Source organism: Castor canadensis, chromosome 15, assembly GCF_047511655.1.
Source record: "Castor canadensis chromosome 15, mCasCan1.hap1v2, whole genome shotgun sequence".
Taxonomy (NCBI): domain Eukaryota; kingdom Metazoa; phylum Chordata; class Mammalia; order Rodentia; family Castoridae; genus Castor; species Castor canadensis.
This window is the reverse complement of record NC_133400.1, coordinates 14,007,382-14,032,479: the sequence shown is the minus strand read 5'-3', so window position 1 is coordinate 14,032,479 and position 25,098 is coordinate 14,007,382. Positions and strand designations below refer to the sequence as shown.

At 39.5% G+C, this 25,098-nt stretch overlaps 1 protein-coding gene across 2 annotated transcripts in view; it reads left to right on the top strand.

Moving 5' to 3' along the window:
* The window catches only part of Phlpp2 (PH domain and leucine rich repeat protein phosphatase 2), a 68,710-nt gene extending 45,960 nt beyond the window's left edge, over positions 1 to 22,750 (top strand). For both annotated transcript variants that reach the window (XM_020176125.2, XM_074055717.1), the window contains exons 10-19: positions 2,335 to 2,395; positions 3,738 to 3,833; positions 5,063 to 5,218; positions 7,810 to 8,010; positions 10,458 to 10,620; positions 11,500 to 11,630; positions 12,235 to 12,345; positions 13,101 to 13,295; positions 14,686 to 14,917; positions 18,059 to 22,750. In XM_020176125.2, coding sequence (XP_020031714.1) covers positions 2,335 to 2,395; positions 3,738 to 3,833; positions 5,063 to 5,218; positions 7,810 to 8,010; positions 10,458 to 10,620; positions 11,500 to 11,630; positions 12,235 to 12,345; positions 13,101 to 13,295; positions 14,686 to 14,917; positions 18,059 to 19,213 — 2,501 coding nt within the window. In that variant the 3' untranslated portion in view covers positions 19,214 to 22,750. The remainder of the gene's footprint in view (positions 1 to 2,334; positions 2,396 to 3,737; positions 3,834 to 5,062; positions 5,219 to 7,809; positions 8,011 to 10,457; positions 10,621 to 11,499; positions 11,631 to 12,234; positions 12,346 to 13,100; positions 13,296 to 14,685; positions 14,918 to 18,058) is intronic.
* The last annotated feature ends 2,348 nt before the right edge of the window (positions 22,751 to 25,098 follow it).

The window sequence follows — 25,098 nt, the reverse complement described above, 5'->3', positions numbered from 1 at the left end:
GGAGGGTGACTGTGGTACAAATATGGTATATACGTGTATGTAAATGGAAAAATGATACCTGTTTGAAACTATTCTGGGAATGGAGGGAGGGGGATAAAGGAGAATGATGGAAGTAGTGAATTCGGCTATGATATATTTGATATATTGTAAGAACTTTTGTAAATGCCATGATGTACTCCCAGCACAACAATAAAAAATTTTTTAAAAACTTTAAAAAAAGACATGGCTAGATACTTTGAGATGGCTAATGAGCATAATAAAAGACATTTTGTAAAATCAGTGGGCTGGGTAGGTGGACTAGCATGTTCAAACAGTATCAATAGGCATCTAAAACAGGGATTGGCAAACTGCTGTGCAGGGACTGAGTCTGGCCTACAAAGAATGATTTTTACATTTTAAATTGTTGGGTAAAAAAAAAAATCAAAAGAATCATTTTTGGGATGTGAAAATTATATGAAATTCAAGTTTCCATATTGATTGATAAAGTTTTATTGGAATACAACCACAGTGATATGTTTATCTTTTGTTTACACATTCCTGCTTTTATGTCACTGTAGCAGCATTGAGTAATAGTAAGACACTGTATTTAGTCCACAAAGCCTGAAATATTTACTGTTTAGCTTTCTGCAAAAACGTTTGCCAATCCCTGCTCCAGAAGTTTGTGCTGTCTTAGTTCTAGAGTGAGTAGTCCCTACCTTCAGTAGGAATAGTCTCCAGTAATAATTGTTTTTCCTGTGGTGCCAGTGGTACAATTTTTATTTATTTTTCTGGGATGTTGCTTTCTAGGTATCTTCTTTTAAAAAATTATTTATTTTATCGTTTTTACATTTACTCACATGTGTGTATATTGTTTAGGCCACCTTCCCCCCAGTTTCCCATGCCCCCCCTCCAATAGTTTTCAGTGTAAAGGCCCTTGCACTGTTGAGACTATTCTTCTCAGTTCTTCACCATAGAGTTGTAATTATGTTTTCTGTGCTTGAAGACGGAAAGAAAAAAGTCTTTGTTTTCTCTAAGTGCCAGAAAAATGAAAATTTAAGTAATATCATTTTATACTCCTCAAAAAAAAGAAAAGACAATACCAAGTGTAACCAGAATGAAGGGAAAGCATCTTCCTCAGCCTTCACACTGCCAGTGAGAGGGTCGATTGTAAAACCGCCTTGAGGAATGTGAGTGCCTTCGAGAAGTCGAAGATTCATGTAAACCATGCTCTGCCATGGTTTCCTACTTGGAATATATCCCAGGGACGCTTACATTTGCCCAAGGACTGTGGTGAAAGTACAGGAAAAAATAGGACTATTAACAGGAAAATAGGTAAATCAGTAGCGATGCATTTATACAATAGAATATTACACACCAATGGGAAGTGAATGTACTAAAGCTTTGTATATTAATTTGGATAAATCTCAGAAGTGTTTGGGGGGGCTGCCTGGACTGGGGTTTGAATTTAGAGCATTACGCTTGCAAAGCAGGCATTCTACCGCTTAAGCCACACCTCTAGTCCAGAAATACTTTTTGAACAAGAAAGTACATAATTAAATAAATGTGTACTATGATCATTATGCCAAAACTTAAAACCCAGAGAAATACTGTTTTCTTAGCTGTGAGTGTGCCACAAGAGCATAAAAGAATCCATGGGAATAATAAAGCCATATTCAGGATGACGTGTACCTCTTAGTATATGTAGTGTTCTAATTCTTTGTTGTTGTTGTTCATTTATTCACATGTGCATACATTGTTTGGGTCATTTCTCCACCCTGCCTCTTTCCCCACCCTTTCCCCCCTCCCCTCCTCAGAGTATTTTAATTCTTAAAAAAAAGAGTGAAGCATGGTGGCACGTAGCTGTAATCCCATCTACTTAGGAGACAGAGACCGGAGGATTACAGGTTTTAGGCCAGCCTGGGCAGTTAGCTATCTCAAAAAACAAACAAAAAATAAAAATAGCTGGCTGTGTGGCTCATGTGGTAGAGGGTTTGCCTAATATGCACAAGGCCCTGAGTTTAATCCCCAATGATGGTGGGGTTTTTTTGTTGTTTTTTTAAAGTGGTGCATATAAAGCGAGATGTTGATTTGTTAAAAGCTATAACAAGTGCTTAATCTAGTGTGTCCACTGCAGCAGCACACAGTATCCTTCAATTAGTAACTGTGTTTGTTTTCCAAGACAAATTGACAACAAGCAGTAGTCAGGGCAAGTTGCCCAGTAATTTTTTATCTTTAGTCGTTTCAGATGTCACCTTTTCTCTGGTGATTTAATTAAGCTATTTTGCCTTGTTTACATATAGTTCATTTGCATCCTTTAGAGAATGTTACTATCACCTGTTTGTTTGTTTTTTATAGGGCTGACAGCAGTGAATGTCTACCCAGTGCCCAATCTACTCACTTCCCTGGAACTCTCCCGGTGAGTGTGTCTTATGAGGGTGGTGCTTGTTTGAGTCTATTCATATTTAGATTCTTTGACAGTTTTGAGGAACAAGAAATCTAAATATATTGAAATACTTATATAATTTGGAGAAAGGCAAAAGGATGAGTTGGAAGAATAAACCTAATAGCCATAGTGTGCAGTTAAATGAAGGACCCTTTTGGATGGAAAGATGTCTGTGAGTTGCTCCTTGTTAAGCGTGTGGATCTAGGATGAGATCCAACAAAGAAGCATTACTTCTAGATTCATGGCAGTGTGACTGATTTTTTTTTTTTTTCTTTTTTTTGGCCCATTAGAATCAGATAATTCTTTATTTTTTAGATAGTGGCTTTAAATTTTCTTTTAATTGTTTTAGATTTCCTTTTTGTTTTTTGTTTTTTTTTTCTTTTTCTTGATATTCTGTGATGTTAATCTGGTTTTTAAACAGAGATTGATTTTGCTCAGGACCTTGTTACTTCTGTTGATCAGGAATGTACATAAATGTACTGTGTCTTTTATGTTCCCATCTGCGAAGTTTTGTTTCATTTATTTATTTTGGTCATGCTGGGATTTCAATTCAGAGTCTCACAGTTGCTAGGCAGGCGCTATACCACTTGAGCCATGCTGCCAGTCCTTGTGAAGGTTTGTTTAAAATGTCACTTCTATTAAATGTTTCCTCACCACTTACCTACTGTTGAAAGCCTTTTTTGAACATGTAGCATAATTGATCCGTTATTACTGTACATGTTTGGGTACTTGTCTCCCCCACCTTTCTGATTTAATAGCATTCTCAAGTGCTGACTGTATTCTGAGTAATAATACCAAGGGATGCTTTGGAGATAGTGTCCCTGCCCCAAGAGCTCACAAGCTGATTTACATATACTAGTTGTCTAGTGAAATTAATTCCACTTGTATGTTAGTCATATTTCTGTCACTGACAAAAATGCCTGAGATAAGCAACTTAAAGGAGGAACAGTTTATTTTGGCTCGCAGTTTTAGAGGTTTCAGCCGATGGCCTCTTTGCCTTGTCACCTTGGGCCTGTGGTGAGGTACATCATCATGGTGGTAGCTCATGGTACAGGAAACTACTCACCTTGTGGCAACTGGAAAACAAAGAAAGAAAGAAGAAGGAGTCAGGGTCTAGTAGTCCTTGCCAAGGCATACCCTCAGCAACCTACCTTCCTTTCTCTAAGCCCCACGTTCTAAAGATTCCACCACCTACTGTTAGTACCACAGGTTGGTGACCAAGCCTTCAACATACTGCCTTTGGGGAATATTTAAGATCCAAAATATACTAACTTGTCACTTTAAGTGGTATCTTTTACTTATTTATTTTCTACAGAAACCTGCTAGAGTGTGTCCCTGACTGGGCCTGTGAAGCAAAGAAGCTAGAAATATTAGATATGAGTTATAATCTTCTCACAGAGGTTCCTATGAGGTATGTGTGTGTGAGTACACATGTTATATATGTATGTGTGTATGTGTTTAATTATCTTCCTTGATTTGGTTTGCCTATCAGTTATGTAATGAATATTGAGTACCAGCTGACAATGAAGCAGTGTGGTGTGTCCAGGAATGTTGTGATGGTTAATACATGATCTTGGTCTACAAGAAACTTACTAGTAAGAGGGTAGTATCACACTGGCACGGGTGCTGATATGATAGAAGCAGAAGTTAATTTTATAGATTAAGTTATGACCTGGGTAACACCCAAGAACTTTGTTTTATGATCATACCTAATCATTTAAAAACCTTATTATGTAAGTGCTGTCATCCTCATCTTAGGAATGAGGAAACTAAGAACAGTTAGTAACTTGTCCATGGTGGCACTTAACCAAGAAGTGACTGGAGTTGGCATTTGAACACAGTCATTCTTACTGCAGAGACTTTACTCTTAATCATGATGCTGTATAAAATTATTTAGAAATTCAGAAGAACTTTGAATAATTAGAGAATGCCTCATAGAGAAGATGGCATTTGGATTGACCTTTACCAGATGGTGGGATTTCTCCGAGGAAGGAGGGGAAAGAGTGGTGCTTGGTGGGGTGGGGAATTACATATTCAAAAGCACTGAGCTGTAACTAGAATGTGTGCCCATGGAGTCTTTAAAATTGAACTAGAGGCTTTGTAGCCTAGTAGGTTGGAATACAACCTCTGGAGTCAGTTCTTAGTTCAAATCCAGACTGTACCATTTACTATTCATTATGAGATCTTTGGCAAATCAAAGTCACTTAATCCTTCTGAACTTCATTGTTAAATGACCTATCACATTTTAAGCACTCAGTAAATAGTAGTTTTTACTGTAATTAAATTTTTATTACAGATTTTATATTAAGTATTAATATTAACTATTCTCTAGACTTCTGTCTAGACTTAAAAAAAAATCTAAATGGGTTTGTTCAGGAAATTGCTTTATTTTAGATTTCCTCTGTGCCATTTGTCTTCGTTAATTTACCTTTCCTCAGAAAGATCTTAGTGATTTCCTGGTGGGTGACATGGGTAACCTGGTCATGGCTGCTTTATTGGCTCAGGCACTTGTCAGTGATTGTATGGTCTAGAAATAATGTGTTTATTAGTTGGCTGGTTTTAGTTAAATAGCCTATGATACATTTAGAAAGAAACATTTGAGTAAGTTTTTGTTTGTTTCTTTCTGTTGTTTCTCCATAGAATTCTGAGTAGTTTGAGTCTTAGAAAACTGATGGCGGGACACAATCACATCCATGTCCTTCCAGTGCTGGTGGAGCACATCCCCTTGGAGGTGCTGGATATCCAGCATAACGTTCTCACCAGACTGCCAGACCACCTCTTTTCCAAGGCCTTAAAGTGAGTATCGGAGGGTTCTTTTCTCAGAAGTCTGAATCATTGGCTAAACAAACTGCATTGACTTGTCATTGGAGTGGTCTTTGGAGCTGTGTTTACAGAGTTCACCTGGTAGTTCAATGGTGGGGAGATGTAGCTGCAACTTTTATGGCAGTGTTTCATGAGGTAGTAATCTTTAATTCACAGTCACCATGACTATCAAATATGTAAGTTTTTGTGTTGTGAACAATCTCAAACAGGTTGGAAAGGTTTAGGTTTTCATCTCAGAATATAAATACAGTTATGACATTTAGGGAGAAAATACAATATGTAGATACAGTTTCCTTGGGGAGGAAGAATTCGGGAGGAAAGGACTTACCACCAAACTCAATTTAATTGTAACCTTACCAAATTATCTTAGAGCTTTTTTGCTACCTACTTTGAAATCTGTGCATTTAAAAATAAGATTCTTTCAAAAGGTATTATTTGCCATCTTACTATAAATTTATAAGTAGATGGTATGTCTTCCTATTTTAGGACCTGTAGTCAGGTTTACCTCATGTGTATGTCTCCTTTAAATAAAAACTATATTCTTTTGGTTTTGTTTTGTTTTTCTGTGGTACTAGTGTCAAGTTCATGGTTATTTATTTATTCATTTATTTATTTTATTATGTTATTGTTGTATTGGGGGTATACTGTGACATTTACAAATGTTCTTACAATATATTCAAACTCAGGGTCTTGTGCATGCTAGGCAAATGCTCTAACAATGAGCTATACACCCAACCCAAGAAAATTAGTTTTACTGATAGTCTTCTACAATATAGAGAAGGCCATATTATCTTCAGTTTGGAAATGGAGAAAAGAGATAAGCAATAGTAATTCAACATATGGTACAGGTAACATACAAAAAGCCCTTAGCCCTCAAGTCTTGTTCTTTGTTTTGCAGCTTACACATCTCTTCATCTGTACACTTGGTTGGATATTCCTCAAAATAAAATCTTTGGAAATTCTAAAAAAAGGTTTATATGGAGTTTGTATGGGAAAGTTTTATGGAGTCTTGATGCAGTTGATAATTAACAAGTATTTGTTAGCAATATATATAACACTGTATTTAGAGCTAATGACAGTCTGAACAAAATTGGTTTACAGCCTTAAAATTTGTAGTAAGGAACTTACTTAACTGAAGGAAATTGAACTATTTAATACTAACTGTCCAGAGCAGTTTTGGGACAGACACACATTACTCCCAGTAAACTTAAAAGCTAATTAGGGTTAGTTTCATGTTGATCACACATCATGAAAACGATTTAAGAAAACACAGTTTGCTGGAGGTGTGGCTCAAGCGGTAGAGTGCTTGCCTAGTAAACACTAGGTTCTGAGTTCAAACCCCAGTGCCACAAAAAAAGAAAACACAAGAAGTTTAATAATATTAACTGCCTTTTATTGAGAATGTTCTATATGTACCAAACACTGGTACATATAGAAATGTATATATGTGTTTTACCTGTTAGACTGGCAAAGAGTAAGTGAATCATGATACTCAGTGTTGACAAAGATGTGAATCACATTCTTCTTATGGAAGTGCAATTTGTAGCCTTTTTGAAGCTTAGTTTGGCAACGTATTTTTTAAAAAAAGCTTTAAAAATATATATGGTGAGCCAGGCGCCAGTGGCTCACGCCTGTAATCCTAGCTACTCAGGAGGCAGAGATCAGGAGAATCATGGTTTGAAACCAGCCTAGGCAAATGGTTTGCGAGGGCCTATTTCAAAAACCCATCACAAAAAGGGTTGGTGGAGTGGCTCAAAGCGTAGGCTCTGAGTTCAACCCCCAATGCCACAAAAAAAAAAAAAAAATTGCACATAAAATGTATGTTAAAAATATTTATATCCTTTGAATTCATAAATTATTCTAGGAATGTACCCTAAAGAAATAATTGACTAAGAGCCCAAAGGTACTCATTATAATGTCCATAATAGCTTATGTATAGAAATGCAAATAACCTATATATCCATTATTAGGGGATTATTATGGAATTGGCTAAATAAATAATGTTGCTATTAAAGCCAGACAATTATTTTGTGTGTGTGGTGCTAGGAATAGAATCCAGAGCCTTACACATACTAGGCGAGTATTCTACCATTGAGCTATACTCCTAGCCCTTTTTTTTTGAGACGTGGTCTTGCTATGTAGTTGAGGTTGGCCTTGAAGTCTCTGTGTAGCACAGGTTGGCTGGAAACTCAAGATATTCCTGCCTCCATCTCCCAAGTGTTAGGATTATAGGTGTGATCACCACCCCAGCTCAGACAAAATTTCTTCTGAAGAGTTTCCCCATAGTTCAGATATATTTGACTGTAGTACTTGATGATGACTTTTCAGTTGAAACATAGATGGCAAAAGTGAAACCTGGTTAGAATTTGTCCACTACAGAAGGATGAGGAAACAGCCACACCTGTATTCTTTCTCCTCTATTTGACTTGCATAAGTCGAGTAAAAGGAACTTTGGGTTGGGTAGACTCACAGAAAACTACCTGGAAGAAATGATTTTGCATCTGGGAGCTTGGGATGGCAGCACTGCATGCTGAGGAGGCATGATAAATCTGTGTGTTTCTCAGTCTCAGATACTTGAATGCGTCTGCAAACAGTCTGGAGTCTTTGCCTTCTGCGTGCACTGGAGAGGAGAGTCTAAGCATGCTGCAGCTGCTGTATCTGAGCAACAACCTCCTGACAGATCAGTGCATACCTGTCCTGGTGGGGCACCCACACTTGCGCATCTTGCACCTTGCCAGCAACCAGCTACAGACCTTTCCTGCAAGGTGAATGAATACAAAGCGTGATCATTTCAGAGCATAACATGAGTTCTGCATTTTTTAGACTAAACTTAAGCTATCTAACTTTTATACTTCTTTTATGTCAGTTGACTTACTGGTGCTGTGATTTCACTAGTTTGGTGGGAAAATCTTTTTTTCTTTTTCATTCTTTCTTTTTGTTTTTTGTTTCTTTTATTTTGAGACAATGTCTCACTGTAAAGCCCAGGATAGTCTCACACTTGTGATCCCTGTGCCTCAGCCTCCTTAGAGGTGGGATTATAGGAATCTGCCACCATGCCCAGCTCTGGAAAATCTCATCTTAATAGTTTGTACCCAGTTGTTAAGTATCAGTAACCAGAGAAATTACATTTAAAATGTATTTATTTTAAAATTCTGATTATTTAGCAAAGATCTGAGAATGTTCAACCTAGAAAAATACATATTTTTGTAGTAAATTAGTTAATCTCTCAAGATTCATTTTTCTGTTCTCTTGTCAACGCTGTATTGTAAAATATGGTCGGGTACTACCATGGTTACTAAGCTAAAGCCAATGTTAGTCTTGCCCAGTTTGATGACACTCTTAACTGCTAGAGGAATCAAAAGCAGGCTGATGAAAAGCTGAAAATGCATCACATAAAATTAGAGTAATCCAATTACAGACAATAAAACTAAGTGGAATTTAGGAGTAACACATTAAAGAAAATGTATAATCCATGCTGAATAGCAGTCCTACAGCAGCCATTTCCCTGATGTAAAAGTTGAACGGGCATAATCAAAATCCTTGTTTCTTTTGGACCTTTTTCAGCATCTAGTACAGTTGTGGGTACCTAGTAAAAAACTGGCTGAGATGGGTGTTATATTTCTACTTAGAACTCAGAAAAGTCCAGGCAGGGACTAGTATATAAGAGAAGAATGTGGAAGCTGGGTATGGAACATTAAAATGTATTATTAAGTTAAAAAGGGAAGTTATAAAGCAATATGTCTTATATAGCACCAGTTTTGGGTTTGGGGTTTGAGACCAGATCTTGCTAGGTAGCCCAGCCTTGTCTATAAATCATAATCCTTCTGCTTCAGCCTCCCAAGTTCTCGGATTACAAATGTGTGCCACAACACCCACCTCTTGTTTTAAAGTTTCATGCTTTAAAGACAAGAATGCTATCTACCAAAATATCATCAGAGATCTTTAGTAATGGGAATAAAGGATTTTTCTTTTCTGTTAGTCTTTATTTTCTAATTTCTTTGAGTGTGTATATATTATTATAGTACTAAAGAAAATAAATTTCTAAGCTTAGTTACTTAAAAGTATTAATTTTCTAGCAATAAAATTACTTGTGATATATGAAAAAGGTAGGATATAAAATGTATATAAAACATTCATTTGAGAAATTTGGTAGGAAATTTAGTTAAATTATAATAATTCCTCAGGTTGCTGGCATTATTAGTGATTTATTTATTTTATTTTCCAAACTTTTTCTCCTTGTTATGGCAATTTATATATATATAAACTTTTTTGGTTTTTTTGGCTGTATGTGTATATATATATAAAAGCTTTTTTGGTAGGGCTGGGGTTTCAACTCAAGGCTTTGCACTTGTAAAGCAGGTGCTCTGCCTCTTGAGCCACACCTCCAGTCCATTTTTCTCTGGTTGTTTTTGGAGATGGAGTCTCACAAACTGTTTGCCTAGGCTGGCCTGGAACCACAGTCCTCCTGATCTCAACCTCCGAAGTAGCTAGGCTTATAGGCATGAGCTAGTGGTGCTGGCATTGTTTTTGTAAAAAATTTTAAAAACCAGTAAATCAAAAGAAATGAGAACAATTTGAAATAATTTAGATAAGAATGTTAGGCTGACTTAAAATACTTTGCTTACTATGTAGATAGCTTTGTTCAGTGAAAAGGATGGTGTGAATCACTTGCATCATGGTCCCCAGCTATATTGTGCTATATTGCAATAAGAACATGCTAAGTGTTCAGTGAAGATGAATTGTTACGCACAGGTAACTGAAGAAAGTCAAAACTGAAAGGAGTCTTAGTGATGACTTAGTACTTCTTCATCTATGGCTGAGACAATCAAGGTCCATTGACCTTACATACCCAGTATTTTGCAGCTACTTAGTGGCAAAGCAAGGACCAAAACTAATTTTGCAGTAGTAGTGGGTCAATGCTTTTTCAACCACTTCTACAATTCACATAACAGGGAGATGTTCATACCAAAACCTATACAGAAAGTAAGGGCAGCACCAGCTTTGAAACATGCTGAGTGGCAGGTCAGGCTGAAATGCAGCAGGCTCAGTCACATTGGTGAGCCATTGCTTGGCTGATGTCTCATTGTTTCCCTTGCCCTGGTCTTATGCAGTGGACCAGGCAACCTTCTGTACTCTATGGCTGCTATAAACTAGCACTGATTTGGCATCTTCTTTTTTGGTGCAGTCTGGTATTTTAGTGTTTCTTTTTCAGCAAACTAAATAAATTGGAGCAATTGGAAGAACTGAACCTAAGTGGTAACAAGCTTAAAACCATTCCTACAACCATAGCAAACTGCAAAAGGCTGCACACCCTTGTTGCACACTCCAACAACATCAGCATTTTCCCAGAAATACTGCAGTTGCCTCAGATCCAGGTATTTTTACATTTTTTTCTTTTTTTTTGGTACTGGGATTTGAACTCAAGGCCTTGCACTCTACCACTTGAGCCATACCTACAACCTTTTTTTTGCTTTAAGTTATTTTTCTAATAGGATGTTGGGATTTTTACCTGAGGCCGGCCTCAGACTTTGATCCTCCTATCTATGCTTCCTGCATAGCTGGGATTACCAGTGTGCATTACCATGCCCAGCTTGTTCGTTGAGAGCTTGTTTGGAGGTTCTAGCAGGGGAACTCAGCTACTCGTATACCCTTGACCGAAGAACGGTCCTCCTCTATCCGGGATGGTCGTCCTCTTCAACGGAGCGTGCAGCTCTGGGAGGGACGCACATGGAGCAGTGAGGGAGGAAGGGGACACCCACCTGGCCAGCCAGATCAACCCTGGCGATCAGTGGAGTGACAGATGTCATAGCCACATCGCCCTCACATCCTCATCGCCCTCACAATCCTCATCTTGTTCGTTGAGATGGGGTATTGTTAATGTTTTGCCCAGGCTGGCCTTGAACCATGATCCTCTAATCTCTGCCTCCCAAGCAGCTGAGATCATAGGTGTTAGACACTATTCCTAGGCCAGATCCATGTACTTTTACATGCTGGCATGATGTCTCTGTGGGGGAAAAGCAGGAGGAATATGAGTGAGATGCCTCCCTTGTAAGGAAGAAGAAAGGAGTGTGAATGCAGCTATTCACTTCACATAAGGAAGAAAGATTTTTCTTTTCTGAGATACTCATTTTGGGATCTAAGTGTACTTGATTCTTTCCGGGAGGAAGTTAAGCTCCCTCTAATAGAGTAGTGAGTAAATGTTTGGGGTAGAGAATGAGCTATGTTGTGTTTTCTTTTGATTTTTCTGTTCTTAGTTCGTAGACCTAAGTTGCAATGACTTGACAGAAATCCTAATTCCAGAGGCTCTGCCTGCTACACTACAAGATCTTGATCTGACCGGAAATACAAATCTGGTTCTGGAACACAAGACATTGGACATGTTTAGGTAGGAAAAATCCATATGTGTTCTGAGGCCTGCCAGTCATCTGTGATCTTCTGTAGGGCTGGAGAGATCTTAATTAAAGGAACAGAATGAGTTGGGCCAGAATGCCCTAGGTTCTATCCAGCAGTTAGTCTGTTTTTTATTGGGACTGCTACATGGCTACTACCCAGACACACACCAAATAATTTTATGTGGCTAGCACAAGTCACGTAAGAGGTAATACAAGTTTCTTGCTCCAAGACTTCATGGTATTGTAATAATTAAAATAAGTAGGCAGTTGGCTGCTACTTGGGGGTTTTCTTTTTTGGTGGTACTGGAGTTTGAACTCAGGGCTTTGTGCTTTCTAGACAGGCACTCTACCACTTGAGCCATACCTCCAGCCCAGTGTGGTTCATTAATTGTGGCAATATTTGGTCCCTGTTTCTCTCTCTTCCTTCTTTCTTTTCTTTCTCCTACATTTGAGCCAGGAGTTCATCATACCACTTTCTTTCAGTCTCTTTGGAAATGTATCTTAGTCTGTCAAGACATTATTTTATAAAAACATGTTATTTATTGTTAAAAGCAAAAGAGAATATGGTTTAATTTTCCCCTCTTTTACCTGCTATAGCCATATCACAACCTTGAAAATTGATCAGAAACCTTTGCCAACTACAGACTCTACAGTGACATCAACCTTCTGGAGCCATGGACTGGCTGAAATGGCAGGACAGAGAAATAAGTGAGTATGTTGGCCCTGGAAGATGAGAAAGAGAAAAGGCAGTGCCTGGCACCTGGGGACTGGTTTGATCACAGCTAGACCATGTTTTTCTTCTATCACACAAAACCAAATCAGAACATTAATATCAGATAAGATCCCTCTGAGACCATGATAAAGTAAGACAAAAACTAAATGAATGTGCAGTCCACAAAATACCAAACACCCCTCGTGGCTTTCTCCTCATGCTAATTTTTCTTCCCTATCTATAAGATTTATTGAGAGACCCAACCATATTATGGCCCTGCTTTCTGACAGCCTCCAATCTGGTATAACCCTCCACTTCCTTAGACTTTCCCCAAAATGGTCGAACCAAAGGCCAAATCCTATGTTAGGTTTCTTCCAGCAATTTGTTCCCTACAGACCCCAGGGTTCCATGATGTATATTCTTCCTTGCTGCAAGAAGTAATAAACTCAACTTCAGCCACAGGTGTGCTCTGGTGGTCTTTGACTGAAGGTACTAGTTCTTGATCAGTATGACAAGAAAACATCTTATCTTTCCAGCCTTTGCAAAACAAATACATATATGGCAAATTCCCCTTTCCTTAGGATGTCAGCTCTTCAGACGCTGCTCAATTATCTTATCTGGGGACTCTGTTCATGTGTAGATTAATATTTACCACTGTGCTTCTCCACCTTCAATTAATACTTGCTTTTTTAAAGAATGCTTTTGCCAGTAACTTGTTTTGATGGTCGTGGTCGTCATCTTTCTATTCTAGGCTGTGTGTGTCTGCCTTAGCTATGGATAACTTTGCAGAGGGGGTGGGAGCTGTGTATGGCATGTTTGATGGGGACCGAAATGAGGAGCTCCCTCGCCTGCTGCAGTGTACAATGGCAGATGTACTTTTGGAAGAGGTACAGCAGTCGACAAATGACACAGTGTTCATGACCAACACCTTCTTGGTGTCTCACAGGTAAGCAGGGGGGTTTGACTCATCCCTAACTCAGCTCTACTTTTGGGAAATAAATCTCTAAAGCAGAAGGCCATGGCTTATGGTTGCACATTCAGGGAGAGATCCTGCTCTTTCTTCCACGATCATTCTCTTAGTGTCATCAGAAGTGTGGGGACTTTGCCCCTTTAAAGAACCGGTGGCGTCATCTGCCTTCTCTGTTGAACCCAAAAGCTGCTGAGGATCTAGGAAGCTCAGAAATTATGTGTAACAGGTTGCGTGTCTATATATGTATTTGTACATTTGGAGGAGGATCGTGGTAGGCTTTCATAAGATTCTCTGGAGTCAGTGACCTACAGAGGGTTAATGAGCGATGGTCAGATCCATGTATTTAGAATATGTGTTATTGGTGTTTTCCCAGCCAGTCTTTTCATGAACATTGAAGCCACTTAAGGGCAAAACCCTCATATCCAAACTATTGAAAAATCTCTTGGTACCTGATGGAGCAGCTTCCACACTAGGTGTGAGGCCTAAAGGATGTGAACAACTGAGAGGCTGTAAACTTGTATAATCAAGGCTGAAATGGACTTGAGCTGGGTGTAGCTATCGTACTAATACAAAGCAAGGTATTGGTAAAGGAGTCAGTTTTACAGTAGAATTGAGCTAGAGACTTAGCAGAATAAAAGGTTTGGGAAAATGAACTTCTTTCCCAAGAAAGGGGAGCATCTTCCAAGAGTCAGGTATTACAGACTCATTTTTCATTCTATATCTTTCAAAACAACTTTTATCAAGAAATTTCTTAGAGAAATAACTTCCTGAGGATATATAGTCAGTAATTGTAGAGCTGGGATTTGAAACTATATTCTTGTGTGGTATTTGCCCTGAGTTTGTATTGCCTCCTAAGTGTGGTTAGATGGATACTGTGTGTATGGAGGAAATGCAAGGAGAATCATGATCCTTCCCATGAGGGCCTTAAAACTTAAGTGGTTCTGAAAGTGTTATTCCAGGCTCAGCACCCTCTGCATTTCTGTTAGAAATGCACATTATTGGGCTAGCCCCTTGCTCACTGAATCAAAAACTCTGGGGGCAGGGCCCACAGTCTATGCTGCAGCAATCATCAGGCCCTTCAGATGATTATGGTATGCTGATATTTTTAAGACCCCTGAATTTGAAAGTCTCTAATCAGACACAGAAACAGTAGAGAAAGATGTCTCTACACTGTCTTCTTCCTCCTTTTAAAGTTTCTTTTCTTCATCATCTGAGACAGAAAGGCAAAATACTTATAGCAAAAGTCTGCCTTCAGGTGAGTAAGCCTGAGGCTGGTTCACAGTCCCATTGCAAAAAAACAAGCTGAAGGACCTCCACTTTCCTCTAAAACTAGCTACCAAGTCTTCATTGTCTTCTTTCTAAACAGGAAATTGGGAATGGCTGGCCAGAAGCTGGGCTCCTCTGCTCTCTTGTGCTACATCCGCCCTGATACTGCTGACCCAACAAGTAGTTTTAGCTTGACAGTGGCCAACGTTGGCACGTGCCAAGCAGTCCTGTGCAGAGGTGGGAAACCAGTGCCCCTCTCTAAAGTCTTCAGCCTGGAACAGGACCCAGAGGAAGCACTAAGGGTGAAGGACCAAAAAGCCATCATAACAGAGGTGCATCTCTCTCTCTCTTCCAGCCACTTGTACTGTCCAAAGCAGCAGTGAAGACTGCTTTTCTCAGAGGCAGTGCAGGTCCATTTTCTTCCTATCATGCCTTATCAATTATATCCAATCCAGATAAATGTTGAGTTCATAGGGTTTTAGTAATGCTTTTAGAAGAAAATCTACTGAACAGTAAGTGAGTAGCAAAAAGAAAACAAAATTAGTTAGAAATGAAAGCCCTAATTTGTGATCCTTTAAATGAATAGTTAGCAAGTAAAATGAATGTCATGCCTCCTTAGTTCCCAACTCATCTGGTTTTGTTTCTCCAAATAGGAAAAGAAAGACTACAGTTCGGCATCGCCATTCTGAAATGCAAAGTCTGAGGATATTTTTCCTCTTCATACTATATATGTTTTAGTGTGCTCTAGTGTTCTTTTTCTTATAATGAAACATCAAGCATCTACTATTTTTATAGCTTTTTTCCTTTTTTAGAAATTAGTGCTGGGCGCTTGTGGCTCACTCCTGTAATCCTAGCTACTCAGGAGGATCACAGTTCAAAACCAGCCTGGGCAAATAGTTCACGAGATCGTGTCTCGAAAAACCCTTCACAAAAAAGGGCTGGTGGAGTGGCTCAAAGGTGGAGGTCCTGAGTTCAAGCTTCAGTACTAGAAAAAAAAATTAGTATAACTTTGTTTTCAGAGAGACATTAGCAATTATATGGGAACATGGTATACTGCAAAGATTCTGTTCAGATCTCTTGCCCATTTTAGATTGGTTTGTTCATGGTTTTAAATTGGCTTGTTTGTTTCTTTATTGTAGAGTTTTTTGTTTTGTTTTGTTTTTCACTGTACTGGGGTTTGAACTTAGTTAGCCTCATGCTTACCAGATAGGTACTCTATCTTTTGAGCCTTATTGTTGAGTATTAAGAGATTTCTTTGTAATTTTAGAAACAGATCTTTTATTAGATATATGTTTTGCCAATATTTTTTTCCAGTATGGGGCTTCTCTTTCCATTCTCTGAACAGTGTCTTGCAGAACAGAAGTTTTTAGTTTTAATGAAGTCCCCCTTGTCAGTTTTTTATGGATTATGCTTTTGGTGTTGTATCTAAAAATTCATGGCCAAACTAAAGGTCACTTATATTTTCTTCTGTGTTATATTCTAGAAGTTTTATGGTTTTGAATGTTACATTTAGGTTTGTAACCCATTTGGAGTTAATTTTTATGAAAAGTGTAAACTCTGTGTCTAGATTTTTTTCATGTGTATGTCCAATTGTTCAGTACCATTTGTTAAGAATTGTTTCTCCATTGTATTCTCTTTGTTCCTTTGTCAAAGATCACTTATTATAGATAGATAGATAAATAGATAGATAGATAAAGATAAGATAGATAAATTTTGGGGGTGCTAGTGATTGAACTCAGGGAATTGGGCTTGGTAGGCAGACACTCTACCACTTGAACTTGCCCCCCAGTCCTTTTTTTAGGACTAAACCAAGCTCCGGTTATTTTTGGACATAGGGTGTTGCTTTTTGTCCAGGCTGGCCGAAACTGTCCCTATTTTATGCTTTCCTCAATTGCTGTGGAATGTCAGCCACACACACCATGTCCAGCTTTTTTCCATTGAGATGGGTGGTAGGGGAGAGTATCATAAACTTTTTTCCCTCCCAGGTTGGCCTGAAAGAGCAACTCTTCCCATCTCAGCTTCTCACATAGCTTGAGATGACGGTTGTGCACCAGCATGCTCAACTATTGGTTGAGAAGAGGTTTCACTGGCCTCTCACAGTGATTCTTCTGATCTCAGCCTCTCAAGTAGCTAGGATTGTAGTCATGAGCCACCAGCGCTCAGCTTTACTATACTTTTATAGGTCCATTTCTGGGCTCTCTGTTTAGTCAGAAAAGTACTATCCATCTTATATCTCATCCAAGGAAGAACATAATCAACAAGTACTATTATAATGTGGTTGATATAGTTAGGACTCTGGACTTAAGGGGCATTAATCCTAGGAAAGTCTTTCAGTCAAAACAAATGGAAGATAAACGACAGCTTTTTGTTTGACTAATCTGGTTGGGTTTTTTTTTTTGGCAGTGCTGGGGTTTGAACTCAGGGCTTATTACTAGGCAGGCACTTTACCACTTAAGCCACTCTGCCTGCTGTCTTGTCTGTTTTTACAGAATTTAGATAATGTTGTTTAGGTTTAATCTTCAACAATAACTTCCGTGAAAGAAATACTTTTGTTTTCATTTTACAGATAAAGGAAATAAAGTTTATAGTTTGTGACAAATTCTGGTAAATAAGAAGCCAGAGTTTTCATTCAAAGAGCAGCTATAGCTGTGAAATTAATTTTTTGATGACTTTAGAGCTTTTGTGTATTTTTCCTTTCTTCTTTTTTTTGTGGGGGGGCCAGGACTGGGGTTTAAACTTAGGGCTTTATACTTGCAAAGCAGGTGCTCTACCTTTGGCCACACCTCCAGTGCATTTGTTTTTTCTTGAAGAGAAATCAATACAAAAGTATCCAACATATGAACATTCCAAACCTGCAACCAGGGTGATTCTTTTTCCTCTCAGCTTAGAAGCACATGGGTTCTTATTTGATCTGATGTTCATTCTTGGTACACTTCCTACAGAGTAGGTAAATTGTGCTACAGATTTCAGACTCTCCCTTTTTAGGTTTAGTAATCTTAGACCTTAGTTAATGCTTTAATTACTGAGAATCAACCTATCTCATTTGAAATCTCTTCAGTCCCATTTGTGCCTTTACACAAGAAATTGTTTTTAGTGATTCATCTGTGTTGTGGCCTCTCTCAGAACACTAGTGATGGAGAATTAATGACAGTTCTACTGTTTTTCAAACACATGTTTCTCTGTTTAAGGACATGCTGAAACCTGTTCTTCATGTTAGGATAAATGTCTTTTGATATGGTGGTGCCTGTTAGTCACTTTTAATTAGATTTAACTTCAGTTCCCTCAACTACTTGATATAATAACCATATGTTATTTTTTTTTTAGGATTTTCTGTAGATTTTTTTTCTACATTTGTTTTATAATATCAATTATATTTTGTTATAGATTCCTAAATATCATGATCTAGAAAGATAAAAAAAAAATGCAGGTTATTGTTGCTTGTTTCTCAAAATTTGCATTCTGCTTGTCTCTAGGACAACAAAGTGAATGGGGTAACTTGCTGTACCCGGATGTTGGGTTGTACATACCTCTACCCTTGGATCCTCCCCAAGCCCCACATATCTTCCACTCCACTTACCATTCAAGATGAATTGCTGATTTTGGGAAACAAAGCATTGTGGGAACACTTGTCATATACAGAAGCTGTTAATGTAGTACGTCATGTTCAAGACCCATTAGCAGCTGCTAAGAAGCTGTGCACATTAGCACAGAGCTATGGTTGTCAGGACAACGTGGGAGCAATGGTGGTATATTTGAACATTGGTGAGGAAGGCTGTACTTGCGAAATGAACGGGATCACACTCCCAGGTCCTGTGGGATTTGCTTCAGCCACCACTCTCAAGGATACCCCTAAACCAACCACTCCTTCCTCTAGTAGTGGCATTGCTTCAGAGTTCAGCAGTGAGATGTCCACCTCAGAGGTGAGCAGTGAAGTGGGCTCCACCGCTTCTGATGAACATAACACTGTGGGCCTGGAAGCTGGCTTGCTTCCAAGGCCAGAGAGGCGCTGCAGTCTCCACCCAACACCCACCTCCGGGGTTTTTCAGCGCCAGCCCTCGTGCGCAACCTTCTCCAGTAATCAGTCTGACAATGGCCTGGACAGTGATGATGACCAGCCTGTTGAAGGGGTCATAACCAATGGTAGCAAGGTAGAAGTAGAGGTAGATATTCACTGCTGCCGAGGAAGAGATCGGGAGAATTCTCCTACTCTTACAGAGAACTCTTCCACCCCGCGTCCTGAGGAACATGCTAGAGGGTTGTTTTTTGGGATCCGAAGACAGAACAGTGTGAATAGTGGCATACTTTTGCCAATGAGCAAGGATAAAATGGAATTACAGAAGTCTCCCTCCACCTCCTGCCTCTATGGAAAGAAGCTCTCCAATGGTTCCATTGTGCCCCTTGAGGACAGCCTGAACCTCATTGAAGTGGCCACAGAAGCACCCAAGAGGAAAACTGGCTATTTTGCTGCTCCCACTCAGCTGGAGCCAGAGGATCAGTTTGTTGTACCGCGTGACCTGGAGGAAGAAGTGAAGGAACAAATGAAGCAGCAGCAGGAAAGCAGGCCCGAGCCCGAGCCCAGTGAAGAGGATCGGACTGAGCCCCCAGAGGAGTTTGACACAGCGCTGTGATTCTGCCCCTAGTGGGTGTGGTCTGAGGGAGTACCGTGTAGTGTTGGGGAAGGGACCTTCCAGAGGCACTTTGCCTCCATGTTTCTAACCATAGATAGTGGGGTAGAATTTGGAGCCAAAAAAGGTGAGAGCTATCAGGATCTGGCTCTGAATGAGCCAGTACTGCCATCAGTGTTAAGTTTTGTATTTAACCTGCATTGGAATTCCCAGAGTTACTGGGAAGAAAGCAGATGTTCTGTATCAGTCCTGCCACCTGCCATTAACCCTTTCTCTCCTAGGATCATTTTAAGAATTTGCCTGCCTGGGCAGGAAAGGGACTTTTTCTGTGGAGGAAATAACTGAAGGTTGATTCCCTTTAATTGCTGCTGATGGATCTCTATGACAGAGAAATCACTTTATCTCTCAGACTAACTAATGGGGTGTGATGTGATTAGTCACATGGCTTTTCATTCTTCTCTACGAGAATATAGCCTATCAAAATGATGTTTATTGGAGATAGAGAACCAGTCAAACAGATAATTTATGTAATGTAATGAGAGCACTTTTCATTGACTGTGAACTTTCTATTTTTGAATCTGCACTCGAGCCAATCTTTTTAGAGACAGCCCAGCCCCTCTGTCCATAGGCAGAGAGATAATTGGGTGTTGAAGCCTTCTCTGAGGGTACTTGGAAGGGCTCTGGAAATTAGTGTAACTGTTGGATGTCACACTGTGAAAGCTCCTGAGGAGCTTGGGGTAGTAGGATCTTCTTTTGGGGATGAAGATGGGGAAATCAGAAAAACAGAATCACTCCTTGACTAATGTGTCACCTGCTAGGAATTATGATCCTAGCAGATCACAAGATTGGCATTTAGGGATTGGTTTCTTTCCCTAATGTGGTAGAGTTGGCAGTCACCCTCCTGATAGGTAGGGCCAAGGCTAACACTGCTGGTGTCCAAGTCACCTTGAGTTACACCAGATGACTCTGAGACATCAGAGTCAGGTGGAGGCTGACTGAGAACAGATGGGCAGATGGAGCTCACAGGTTAAACTTGTTCCTTCTCTTTCTCCAGAGCTCACTTGATAGTGTTTGACAGTGAACCCTTCTGAAAACCGCTGACTCACCTTTACGTAGTCTCAGAGGACTGGGCTTAATACCAATATGAGAAACTCTTACTTGAGAAATTCCTAAGCTTACAGAAATCCTGTTAATTTTTTTTTTCACACATTCCACACAGCCCTAGTAAAATATTTCTGTTGCTTTTTCCATTTGAAGATTTACCTAGGAAAATTAATTCTTTCTTATTCCTACAAAATTTTAGCGTTGTTTGATTTTACTCAATGAGAAATGTACTATGATGTTTTTGGAACATTTCACAATTAAAGAAAATAGAGTGGAACAATTTTTAATTTGTTTCATCAGAAACAAAATGTTAAGTATAAGGTTGAAAGTATATGTTTATTCCTTTGTATTTTGGGGGAAGTTTTGTTTAAAGCAATAGTCAAAAGCAGATAACAGTCTGCAAATAGTCCTATCTCTTCATCTTCACAGGCCCTGTGCCCATGTGCATGTGTCAGTGTGGCCCACTCATGGGGGATTTTCTATTATTCCAATGACTGCCTCATGTTCAACCCCTCAAGAATCTGAACTTGAGTCCCCAATTTGTTAGGAACACTTGTCTTCTTTTCTGTCAAACTGCTGGTTGGCACTCAAAAAATGTTAGAACTCAGGTCTTTGAAGTGGGGAACACGGTGGCTCACACAAAGTTTAGGTGCTGTTACAAAGATGGGACAATGGTGCATTGCCACCTTATTTTTATATGGGAAAATGAAAATGAATGAAAATGCAACATGATAGTGATGGATGATATAAAACATTTTCCTACTCAGAAAAACCTTTGGTTATAGAATAGTGATGTCTAAAAATGAAAGTTATTTTGGAAAAAATACCATTTTAATAGTATATAGTCTTATAAATATTGTCCTTTATCTATGAACCTTTTTCTTGTCTTGTTTGTTTCCCACCCTACTTATTGGAGCCACCTCAAAACCCAGTTCTGAAATGACCTTGCCAAGAGTAAGTGTACTTACTTTTTGGTCAGCAGAACTCTGAAATTCCAAATGTACTTTTATGTGATAGAGTTGTTTTCAGGAATCTTAGGTTGTATTGAGAACCTTAATGTAGGTTATACCAAATCTGGTTATTGTTTTTGCAACTTCTTTTCATTGGTGTCTTTCTGCAGTTGCTCTGTATTAAAACAGAGGGTAAAAAGGCCACAGTCCATTACCAAAAATATGAAACACAGCTCTTTTGACCTATGCGGTAATTTGTAGACATTGTGTTACCTAAGTAGGCTGTCAAGGAAGGCCAGTAATCTTGTGTCCAGTGAGTGTGATCTTCTTCCTAGAACTATACTCACTGGGTGACAGGTGGGCAGAGCATGGCAATTTCTAGCACAGAGATCCTGGCTCTGCATGATTCTTGGGTATATGTGTTTACTTCCCATTTAACAGAGAAGTTTAAGAGAATTTCTCAGAGAAGAACACTCCTGGTTAAGGGTGCAGTTCAGGAGTCCCACAGGGAAAGGAAAATGCATGTGACTTGCCAGCCAAGGGATTCTTATTTTACCCAAAGGATTGGATATATATCTGAAAATATGAATGTTGATAAGACATGAAGCTATAGTTCACTATAGAGTCAAGTCATTGAATTATTACCACTCCTCACACAAGCGAAGGCTTTATTATACTACTGTAGTATATGCGTGCAATAAGTCTGTGAACTCATTTTCCTGGCATACAGAAGCGCCAACACGAGCAGTGTGGTCATCACTGGGTGCTATTACAATTGTTTGTAGCGAGTGCTGTTTTTCCAAGAGATGGAGCCAGTTAGGTTTGGCCAATCTACTGACTCATGATGCTCTTCACATGTAGACCTTCAGCAAAAGCAGGTTCTTGAAAGCCACAGGCTCACCTCCTTTATCTACTCAGTAATTGTTAATGAGACCTCTGTAAGGGAGCACTTGGCTGTTACAGATAAATGCACCAATTCCTAAAGAATTAGTCTCCAAGCCATTCGGTGATGTCTGCCTCATCACCGTAGAACTGTCTGGTGTCACTTTTTACTTCCCTCTGGGTGGAGTCTTCCAGACTCCCCAATCACTGAGGCAAGTTATCTTTCTCTCTAGTTAGTGACTGCCCCATTGTTGGGTAAGCACTTGCAAGGTAGAGAAAAGCAGCTACAGTCAAACCTGCTCTGTTCCCTCCTTTGGTGATCAGCCAATCAGCATAAGCTCCTTGTATTCTAAATCTCATGCCCTCTCCCAGATGCTATAGGTTCCCCTCACTGTTGCCAATGGATGTCATCCAGACAGTGGGCTCATATCTTATGGTTTTGTGCAATCATTGTCGTATTGTAGTCCTAAGACTCATTATAGTGTATTTTTGATATTTTTGAAATGTGTTAAATTTTTTAATTCAATATGAGCCAGAGCATGTTGCAGCAAATTTATTGTTTGTAAAAAATAACAATAACAATAATAAATGAAATAAAATGGAATATCTTTTTCATGCCTTTGTTTTAAAATGGAATGCTTGTTATTTTATACTTTATTTTAGCATGAAGCTATAGTTTTTCCCCTAACTTGTATGTAGGATTAATTTCTTAACCAAAAGTATGTATAGGGTTTTCCTACTTTTTTCTTGCTTTTGGGAAAGATAAATAAGAGCAAACACATGAAACCACATTGCATGGTCTCTATAAAGCTGGGTGTTAAGGCAAAAATATTTTCGATCACCTTTTGTATTAGTCACCCTTTTGTCACTATAACAGAATACCTGACACAGGCTACTTAAGAAGAGGTTGGTTTGGGTCACGGTGTTGGAGGTCAAGGGCATGGCACTGGCATTGGCTGGTTCTCAGTCATGTTGCTTCATGGTGGATAGTGATGGTGGGAGCAAGTGAGTACATGAGGAACTGGGGGCAGAGCTGGGTGGGACCAACTCAGGCTTCCTCACGGTTCCCACTGCAGAGCTACCTTGAAAGGTCACATGCCTGTGACCTAAGGACCTCCACTGGTCTCCCAAAGGTTCTACCACCTCCCAACAGCACCACCCTGTGGATGCTTGGGGGAACACTCAGACCACACCAAAACTATAGCATCTTTTCAGTTGAAATGGCAAGAAGAATTATTCAGAAACCTATAGTCTTACTTGGTTTATGTTTAAAGAAACATAAACAGGAAACAGCCCTTATTTATATGAAGGTTATTGGCTGATCAGAAGAAACTCAATTCCTAAATAAATCAGAGCTGATGAAGACCCAGGAGCTAAATGGGTTAACTGGCTGTCATGTTTTTCATGGGATGGTGTGGTGTGGTGTTACAACTTTATACTTAAGTGGTGAGCATTGGCTTATATAAGATACCTACCATCCAGTTAAACCTCTAAATTGGTGTTACCCTCTTTGCCCCCACTGGGTGTCTCCCATAATCTCTGGGAAGGTGAAGTCATTTTGTAGGTTTTCTTTTCATCTAGCAGAATGAACTTTTTTTTTTTGGCAGTAATGGGCATTGAACTCAGATCCTTGTGCTTTTCTAGGCAGCCACTCTACCACTTGAACCACCCCCCCCCCAGCCCTTTTATTTTTTCAGATAGGGTTTCATGCTTTTGCCCAGGCTGGCCTCAAACCATGATCCTCCTACCTCTGCCTGTTGCATAACTGAAACTACAGGCTTGTACTCCCACACTTAGCTTGTTTTTTGAGATGGGGTCTCACTATGACTGTGCTGGCCTCAAACCATGCTCCTCCGATCTCCATTTCTCAAGTAGCTGGGATTACATTCATGTATCAACATACCCAGCCCCAAAATGACCATTAAAAAAACTTGGTTCAACAACTGTTTGAGCCCATGTACCTCAGGCACATACCTCCCTAGTCCAGAGTGCCAAGAACAAAATTCTGAGTATGTTCTCTGCTTCATGCAAATTCCCTGGTATCCTAAAGTCCATGAGAGCATGTGTGTGACTAAGTTTTGCAACTTTAGGCAAGTTGCTTCACCTCTCTCAAGCTGTTTTTTCTCAAATGTTAAGTGGGAACACTAGTATCTGTCATCAGTTGTAGGCTTACCTGAGATGCTGGTAAATGCTTGACACATAGCAGGCTGTCAGAAACGGTAAGTGTTAGGCAAACCACTTAACCTTGAACTTCCTCTCCTTATCCCCAACATGTGAATAACAAGTCTTGGCCTGCCTGCCTACCAAATGGTAGTGAATGAGATGAGGGTTGCTAATGTGTTTTAGCATCATTACAGAACGCAGTGTTGTTAGCAGTGCAGGGCTTCAGCCTGTGACGAGGTGCTGCCTCTCACCCCAGGAACAGTAAGTGGCCTGGGCATAGAGCTGGGGTTAGAGAGGCCACAAGCCCGTTTTATACAGCACCAAGATACAGTGTGGACAAAGATCCAGAAGAGTTATGTTGCAGGGATAGACGTGAGGTGAGAATGGTGTGTTGGCAGTGTTCTCTTGTGGGTGGGTGGTATTTGATCTTTTCTGTTGTTAATCTTCTCTGCCACTCAGTGACGCTTTCATGGACACCAGCCACTACCTCAGCATAGCTGACCCCTCAACTGAGCAATATAGATTTCCAGCTGGCTATTTTTCTTCCAGCTTTATTTTCCAGTTCTGTATAGGTTTACTTTTGACCCTTTGTCCTGAACAGGTACCATAAGAATTAGTCATTGCAAAGTCAGATGGCCATTAAGAAAAGACCTCCAAGATGAGAGTATTTCTAGTTGAACTGAGATGAACTGATATGTGTGACATGAACTGATACGTACACACACGTGACATGAACTGATAGGTGTGAGACTAAGTTGTAAGGCATATGAACAGGTATAAAACACTTGA